The 9,633-nt window shown below is 41.3% G+C and overlaps 1 protein-coding gene across 1 annotated transcript in view; it reads left to right on the plus strand.

The window, feature by feature from the left end:
- LMF2 (lipase maturation factor 2) overlaps nucleotides 1-6,644 on the plus strand; it is a 62,638-nt gene extending 55,994 nt beyond the window's left edge. Inside the window, exon 14 of the mRNA XM_077264332.1 lies at nucleotides 1,836-6,644. Coding sequence (XP_077120447.1) covers nucleotides 1,836-2,129 — 294 coding nt within the window. The 3' untranslated portion in view covers nucleotides 2,130-6,644. The remainder of the gene's footprint in view (nucleotides 1-1,835) is intronic.
- The last annotated feature ends 2,989 nt before the right edge of the window (nucleotides 6,645-9,633 follow it).

Here is a 9,633-nt window from a genome sequence, read left to right on the forward strand (position 1 = left end):
CAGAAGCCAGAAGTCTCATTTTGGCCTCAGTGGTGCCGGAGTACAAAAGTATACAGAGTATAAAATAGAGGCTTTCAGTAAAAACATTAAAGTTTCCATTTATACATAAATACATAATAAAACCTAGTGCACCAATCCGATATGAAACCAGATTCAATAGTGCTTGGATTCTGCTCGCGTTTGTATGCCAATGTCAAGACTCCAGTTTCTTGCCACACTGACTCCGCAGCATTTGGGTTTACTTTGGAAGGTTCTTATTTATGGTCTATTGGTAATATGCTGTAATTTCTAAAAATAACCCTATATTATGAGTGATTATATACACATATGAAAATTAAAGGGGTTTTCCAGTCAATATATATTGATGGCCTCTCCTCAGGTTGTCCGACTCCTGCCTCCCACCCATGATGAGCTGTTACAAGACACAATCGGCAATGCCATTGGGTATCGCAGAATAAACAAAGATTAGAATAAGTTATGAAGATGGGCAGAATAGAAGTGCCAGGTTTATTCAGAATAAAACGGGCTGCGTGTTTCGGCACTGGTCCAGAGACTCTCTCAGGTCATAATGCAGTAAGAAACAGCAAGGATTTATGTACATAAGACAGGAAAAGGAAATTACATTATAAGGTCACCACAAAAAAAAATGCATCAGCATTTCTAAAAAACATTAGTTCAATTTGAAGCCATGATTACCTTGGGAAAGTAGTGATACTACTGCCTGCGCCTTTACACCAGATCTTGAAGCATGATTGTATTTGTTAAAATAAATATATATAAGGGCTCAATTGTTAATAAATTATAACAAAGGATATCCAAGAAGTATCGTTTCTCCTTGTGGAGAGTGACATGCTAAGCATGTCGAGATGAGGAGACTTAAAGCCGAAATGCTCCTCTGGGAATTATGCAAATTGTCTCTTCAGAGAGAAAGAGAACTAGAACTGGAATGCCACCTATTGGAAGTAGCAATCCTAACAGTCAATGTCGACCCTTTAACGAGCCTTGTCACATGACTTAGGATAAAAGCCAAACCAGAATCTCAATTTTTAGACACAGTGTCTGCAAATTGAGATTCTGGTTTGGCTTTTATCCTAAGTCATGTGACAAGGGTCAACATTGACTTGTAGGATTGCTACTTCCAATAGGTGGCATTCGAGTTCTAGTTCTCTTCCTCTCTGAAGAGACAATTTGCAACATAAAGGATAAAAACATAGAAGTAAAAGAATGCACATACGTACACACAGATATAGATGGATGGATATCTGTGTCAAAATATTGTGCATGGTAGAAGTACATCTCATGAGGTGTGCATACTATCCTCTGCCTCACTTGGATTTGCCGCTATCACTAATTTCATGCATATGTATCCACACTATAGAGCACCTTGTATTTTATTTTTAAGTTATCAATCTACAGTACTCAGTGGCATTAACTACCGTACATATTGAATGACGTTTGATCAGATTCTCTCGGATGAGAAGATGGAGAAAAATAAAATGTCTTCATCAAATTGTCAGTACACGGAAATCTGACTCCACTCAGATGACATCCAAGTGCAGTCCGATCCATTCAGTACACTCATTGACTCGCATGGCCAATTGTGATCTGAAAATCCGAACAAACTCTGGCATGTTGCAAGTTTTCATTTATCTCCACCCCCCAACGGCCCCATAGATTAACATTAATCCGAGTGTGATCTGATGTTTGCCTGCACCTGTCCTAAGGAGAGGCCATCGATACATTCTGACTGGACAACCCATGATCATAGAATCCAACGTTATAACTTTTGGCATACCTTTTATATCTAATTTTTTTTTCCCCGTTCTCATCTTCAGGATAAGCCTACTCCTCGCCGGTCTTTGGATGCTCCTCTTCCCTCAGCCCTCCGGTTTATACGAGACCTTTTACGGCCATACCCTGCACCTTTACTGTTGTACTCCATTCTTATTACATTAGTCGTCATCTATTCCTTGCAAGCTTTATTTGGCAGAGGTAACCGGCCTGGAGTCTCGAAGCAACGGAGTCACTCAAAACCGCCGAGTGATAAGAAGAAGCAGAAAGAGTCCAGCAAACAAGGAGAGTCTGAGAAAGATTCTGCTCCTAATAACAAGAGGCGCGAAAAGAGCTAATGATTGCATAAGGGGCCTGAGACTGTCACTCCACCTGGCACAACCGTCCGTAAATGGAGTGTATGGCTGTGAACATGCCACCACTCCATTACGCTGGTGGAGCTTCGTCCTATTCACCATGCTCTGTGGTAATCATTGCAGCAATTGATGCTAATTACAGTTAGGCTTCCTCGAAGAGATGGTGGATCCATGACCACTGCTCAATGAATTTAATGTGCCACCTCTCTTCGGTTTTTAAACCTGTTTTTTTATTACATTTTTATGCAAATTATCCAAATGCTAAACTAGTTTTATTCCCCCCAAGGGTGATATGCTAGTCTTGAATTAGGATGGCCAAAGTCAATGCAAAATTTTAAATCTAGTGATACTTGTTTCATCTATCGACTGCCCCTTTTGGGGTAGATATTAATTATGCTTCAAAAATTCTAACGGTTGAGATAAATGCTAAGATCGTGTTTCGTTTACTACAATTCAGACTAAATATGTTAAAATATGACACCTCACCATTAAATGTTGGCCCGGAAACACAACCATATATTGGGCAGTACAAATGCGCAATGTTTCCAGAATTACAAGTAATGGGGTTGTCCACCTTTTTGGACAATTTTTTTTTTTATATATTTTTTTTCCTAGAAGGAATCTGTGAGTAGGATCAACCCTCATAAGATCTCGTTGAGAATCTGCCTTCAGAGTTTACTTTAAATAAAAGGGGGCATTACCAATGTGAAGTGCAATGGCTGCTCTCTGATCCCACTGCAGAGCTGTGTGTGATTATAACTGACACGTCTGCAGGTTCCTCTCCGCTTCAGCTTCTATCTCTCACAGCCGGACAGGGCTGCGATATTGGTACAATACAGAAGAGCTGCAGCTGCTAACATGTTTATTATGAGACAAAGTTCAGTTCTACTGTTCTGTATTAGTTACAGGTCTCACACTGGTAACTCCCCCTTTTTATTTATAATAATCTCTGTAGGCGGAGTCTCATGCAGATCAGTGTCCTGCCCATAGTCTGGAAAGCTAATTTACATATAAGTAAAAAACATGGATATCTCTGGATTAAGACATCAGATCGCAGATATCAAGGTATCATTTTATTCAGCTTCCTATGACCTACATGCTTATATAGATGGCTTAGAAGGGTTTATCCTACTGACAAAGTCCCTTTAAATTCATATATTTTGGACTGAAAATCATTTTTGAAATTCGGTTCTGTTAAAAAGGTTGCACTGTCTATTGCTGGCTACAAAGTAAGTTAACTGAAAATCCGTAGGCCATTCAGCCCACTATGATGGTCAGCCAAAGATTTTGTAACTGTTTTTTCTGTCTCCTCTCAGCTTATTTATGACTGTAGACCACATTAAGGTCGAACGTGCAGGTAAACAAAGAGCCTGTAAAATCAAGAGGCGCTGCTAAATTTTTAATGAAACCTAGTTGCAAAAAAACATTTTTGTCCCCAAATACATATATGCATTTAAATAAATAAATGTGCATGCTCATCTTATTGTCAGGACATCTTTACTGTATGTGTTAGCTTGCCTTTCCAAGTAGCCAGGCTCCTTATTTAAAGTGCCTTAATGATTACAAGTCTGAATCTGTCAATCTGAAGTGCCTTGGTTATATATGGCTTTGTCACAAATTGCCGGGTAAAATATAAACTGAAAAATCAGCGTTTTACATTATATAGGTGTGCCATGCTACTGTTCACAATATGTATACCTTGTGCTTTTGGCGCTCATAAGTAATTTTGCTAAAAGAAAATGGTCAACACAGAATTGTCTGTTATTACATAAGAGTTTAAAAATAAGCAAACCATAATCGCTGCCAAGGTGTGGGCCGATCTGGTACTCTCAGGTGATATGGGGATATAGTGTGTGCTTCCAAGATTTATGCAGATGACATATCTGTAAGGTGCTGTAATCTACATATCTGTACTGGTGATTGGTTCCCATTCAGTTTGGATAAAAAATTAATGAACAGATGGCTTCACGCAACCCCTGCTCATGGTCCATCTCAGTAGTCTCTGGCTGTGGACTTTGGCTTCACAAATTACCTTCAGGCATCCCGCGATTATCTGGGTCAGACGTCACCAAGGGTTAGTAAGTTTGTACACCTACTGTCCACAGCCAGAAACTACTGGCCTGGACCATGGCCCAGAGTCGCATGAAGAGATCCATTCATCCACTAATAAAAATAGGTCCTTGAAAGATCTATGAATCAGAAGTATCTATTTTTTATCATTAGGGCCTTTTAATGAAGGTAGTAATTGGTCAATCACGACTTTACGGTATAGCGGGAGGAATTTCTTGCTAAAATCTTATTTTGAAATTAGTGATTTTTTTTTTTTTTTTTTAAACTCCTGTTTTTTGTCATCTAGTATTACACCACGGCACATGGCAATTGTAACCTTACTTTGTAAAGATGGCAAAATTTTAATGGCATCTGCAGTTTTTACTTGCCAATTCTTCACTACTTAAGGGGATTTTTTCAACAGCAAAGTACATTTTAATTAATAACCCTTGGAATAATAATTTCCAAAACTGGATGTTTTTCTAAATGTTCCTGTGCTGAGATAATCTTATTCATGTGTCCCTGCTGTGTACTGTGTAATGGCTGTGTCTGACCGTACAGGGACATGGTCTGATCATACCACAGCTCCTGGTCAGGGGAGGACACAAAAGAGTATACAGATGTAAAACATTTCCTACCTTTTTAAAAACCTATTTTACCTCACAGAAAGAATCAGCTGTGATCCTCTGCTGTCCTGTCAGTATCCCCTCTTTTGCTCCCGGGCACAGTCACTACACATTATATAGCAGGGGCACATTTATAAGATTATCTCAGCACAGGAACTTTTTTTTTTTCTCCTTCGCCACATTGGGGATCTCAGCACGGGAACATTTTTTTTTACACGTCAAATTGTGGAAGTTATTATTATTCCAAGATTTATTGACTAAAACTTTACTTTGTTTGTGGGAAAACCCTTTTAAAGTGAATATCAGCTGAATATAGTGCACAATTTAAAGTCGGCGAAATACAGCTACCAGTCCAAAACAGCACAAAAAAGTGTCATTTGGCATGTAAGAGCTTTCATCCCTTCGAGGGGTGGACAAACAGACAAGGGCGTGTGTGCTAGAACACTATGTGAACCATTTTCAGTCCAACAGTTGATCTTAATGCACCCCTTGTCTGGCAGAAGCTGCTTTGGAGATGCAAATGGGCCCTTTTACCTCTTCTATCGTTCAACTCCACCAATCTGAATGGTGCATTGGGCAATAGACCCACTTTCCTCATTAATACACCAAATTCATAACTAGAAGTCCAAGTGTCTATTATTAAGATCACAGTATGTCTGGCGCTGCCGCAGAAAAGTCTGTGCTTGAGTACACTATGTCCTTGTACGATCAGACACGGCCATTACACAGTACACATAAGGGGCACATGTATAAGGCTACTTTCACATTTGCGTTAGAATCCGCAGCGTATCATGCGCAACCGCAAACGCATGCAAAAACACATGCAAACGTCTGATAACGCAGCGTTTTTTATCCCTATCAGCTTACGCATGATGGTAAAAAAACCGCAGCGTTTGCATGCGTTTTTACATGTGTTTGCGCTTTTTATGCGCATGCGTTTGATATTTCCAGGAGGGTGTGTCTTTAATGGGCATGCGCAGTCCGAAGTACGCAAGCGCATCAAACGCATGCGTACGCAAAGACATGTGTACGCATGCGTTCCCATAGATAGTAATGCGGTTTTTTGCCGCATTCCTTGCGCTAACAACCGCATACGTTTCTAGGCGGCAAATTGACGCCTCTAAAATTACTACATGTTGCGTTTACCGCGCCAAACCGCAGACGACGAAACGGTGCATGCGTCGTCAAACGCGGCAAAACGCAGCCGATCGCAGACTCATGCGTCCCTAATGTTAAATATGGGAAAACACAACGCATGTTGATAATTGCTGAGGAAACGCTGCGGACACAACCGCAAATGTGAAACCGGCCTAAGATTATCTCAGCACAGCAACATTTTATTTAATGCATCCAGTTGTGGAAATGTATTATTATTCCAAGATCTATTGATTAAAATGAGCTCTGTGGGGAAAACCCCCTTTAGCATACAATTTCAACTATGGATTTCTCTAAAACGGCAAAATGGATTTCTTACAAGCAAGGTAAGAATTTAATTGGCATTAAAACACGTTCACATACATGCCATTAGTTTGGGGTATAACATCCTGATAACAGGGTCTCTTTAAGTGCGCCTACGAGCCAAACTTACTGATCATTTTTTATGCTGTTTTGGCAGGTAGTAAATTGTCAGAAAATTCAGCTGACGTATCTGCTTTGAAAGGTGAAATGTTGAGGATATACATTTTCTTGCTGACTTGGAATTTAGAAGTAGAACCTTATGTTTTAGATGTTTAGAAGTTGACCCTTATGTGGAACAATCTCTGTAAATCAATGTCCAGGCTGTTAAAAAAAAAATAAATAAATAAATAAATCTGCTTTTGTACTGCGTAGTCACTCTCTTTGTTCAGGAAGAAGTTCTTGTCTTATTGGATCTTATGCACAAGTTCATGATGATTTTTGTATTTTGTTATAAATCTGTATTTGCATATCTGTTCCATTCCTTTAAAAACTGCTGTAGGTAATTACATTGTATTAAAAAGGCTACAGAAAGAACCAGTTAGTTCATATATCAATGTCATAAGATAATTGTGCTAAAAAGAATAAGCGTAAAAAGGTGTGATTTCAGGTGCCCATACATGTTGAGTATTTGTCACTGATATGCTCGTTTTACCTGCAGCTTTTTGTGTGCAAGCGCCTCATTTACAAATGGAGTAAGCTTCTGCCACACCCCACCTCTCCTATGAGTTGAAATTCAACATGCTTGATCCTTCTTTACTCCCTCCGACATCAGCTACTGTGGGAAGGAGGGCATGATGAGCCCCCCTATAAATATAAGTTTCTGTATATTTAGGTACATACCAGTGGTCTTGCTGATTGTAGAAATTCATTTTTCCTTTTCTCTTCCATTCGGCCTAGACTGCCATTTCCACTTCTTCCATCTATAACTTGACCCTCCAAAATGTAACAGAGACATCTATGGCTTACCACTTTTCAGCAACCCTCCTCATATTTCCCCTACCTCTACACAAATCATACAGTGCTAAAACCAGAGCCCTAGACCATAATAATGCTTCCTCTGCTGCTTCTAATAGTAATAATGTTACCCTTGTGACTCCTTTAATAATAAAATGAAGCCGTACATCCTTATAATCTAAATCCCCATCCCCCATGATTTCTTGTAATAATGATGCTGCTTGTTCTTCATGTCTAATAATGATCCCCCAGTGCTTCTTTATTGTATTAATGCCCCTGAGCAGTGGCATACATAGAAATTATGGGGCCCCATAGCAAAGTCCCACTCAAAAAGGAGTCTTGAGTACTGTATACTTCTCAACTTTTATACGCTGGAAACAGGACATGTATTCTGCACATGGTTATTTTGCCCCTACTGACGCCCCTTAGTGTTCTCACCCACTAAGAAAACCATTCCACATGATGTCGCCACAATCCTCCACCCACACACACTGATGTCCACCATAGCCTTCAAAACCGTGTGATGTCCATCACAGCCCCCGCCATGGAATATCAACCACAGCCTCCCACACAGTATGATGCCCCACCACTGCACCCAATAAAAGGTGTTTTCCACCACAGTTCCCATAGAGTATGATGCCTCACCGCTCGACTCAGGCTCTCAATATGAGAAAAATGTACACGCTCCTACTCCTGGTTCCCATTCACCACTTCCTCTTCAGGCTTGTATAGCAGTGGGCTGGAGAAGGCTGCATGATGTCATCACACTGCCTGATTTGGCCAGCATAGCGCCAATCTACAGCACACTGCAAGTACTTGCCGGGGTAAGTGGCGGAGCTGGGAGTTGATGGCTCTGTGCAGCGCGCCTAGCTTTTAATGGTAGCTGTGTCATGATGAATGTGGCTTACTGCCTGACTGGCCCATCTAGCATTTACCAGAATTGGCCAGTCTGGCCCTGAGCACAGTAAACGGCATACAAATAGTAATGCATCGGTCTATGGTGGGGAAAAAAAATAAAGATTACATTTTGTATGACTGAAATCTTAGCCTGGCATGATGAACTTAGAAATGGGTTTATCAAGGCTGCTTTGGAAAGCTGAAGTGAGGTTCACAGTACTGAGTTAACTAAGTCGCCAGAATGATTTTGCAAGGTACAGCATCCAAAAGAAATCAATAAGTAACCTTAAAAGGAAAAAATAAATTCCAGGGATAGATCATGTTATCTGGCGCTTGATGGCCATCATGTGACAGATATACGGCCTTGGCATAATTTTCATTTCTCTCTCGCTTCATTGGGGGACACAGGAAACCATGGGTGTATGCTGCTGCCACTAGGAGGTTGACATTATGCAAAAAAAGTTAGCTTCTCCCCAGCAGTATATACCCGCCTACTGGCAGGAAGCTACTCGGTTTTTAGGTACCGTTACACTAAACGACTTACCAACGATCACGACCAGCGATACGACCTGGCCGTGATCGTTGGTAAGTCGTTATGTGGTCGCTGGGGAGCTGTCACACAGACAGCTCTCTCCAGCGACCAACGATCAGGGGAACGACTTCGGCATCGTTGAAACTGTCTTCAACGATGCCGAAGTCCCCCTGCAGCACCCGGGTAACCAGGGTAAACATCGGGTTACTAAGTGCAGGGTCGCGCTTAGTAACCCGATATTTACCCTGGTTACCATTGTAAAAGTAAAAAAAAAAAAAAACAGTACATACTCACATTCTGATGTCTGTCACGTCCACAGGGTTAAAACTGCTTTCGGCAGGAGCGCTGCTAATATGCACGCGCTGCTGCCGAGAACTTCCCTGCACTGAATGTGTCAGCGCCTGCAGTTACAGCGGTGAAGTCACCGCTGTGCTCTGCTTTACGGCACTACGTTAAAAAGGGCTGGCTTCCGATGTGGTCCATCGTCTGGGTTCCCTGGACAAATCATATAACATGGATAATAACTACAGATGCTAGCCCCAAGGGATGGGGGGTACACTTGGAGAATAATTGGGTCCAGGGACTGTGGTCCCAGTCTGAACAAAACTCATCTTCCAATCTAAAAGAATTGTTAGCGGTAGAGCGCGCGTTAAATAGTTTTCTTATACCCCTACAGGGTCGACACGTCAGGCTGTTCTCAGACTACCAGGTAACCGTAGCCTATATTAATCATCAAGGAGGTACGCGGTCTGGTTCATTAATGGAGATCGCGGATCGTATTTTTCAGATGGCCGAGAATCGCCTACTTTCTCTTACGGCTCTTCACATAAAGGGAAAGCTCAATACCATGGCCGACTATCTAAGCCGCAACAAACTCAGACAAGGGGACTGGTCACTAAATCCGGCCATCTTCAATCAGATCGTGCAATTATGGGGATGTCCAGAAATAGATCTTTTTGCCAACCGAGGA

This window comes from Ranitomeya variabilis, chromosome 5 (genome assembly GCF_051348905.1).
Source record: "Ranitomeya variabilis isolate aRanVar5 chromosome 5, aRanVar5.hap1, whole genome shotgun sequence".
Lineage (NCBI taxonomy): Eukaryota > Metazoa > Chordata > Amphibia > Anura > Dendrobatidae > Ranitomeya > Ranitomeya variabilis.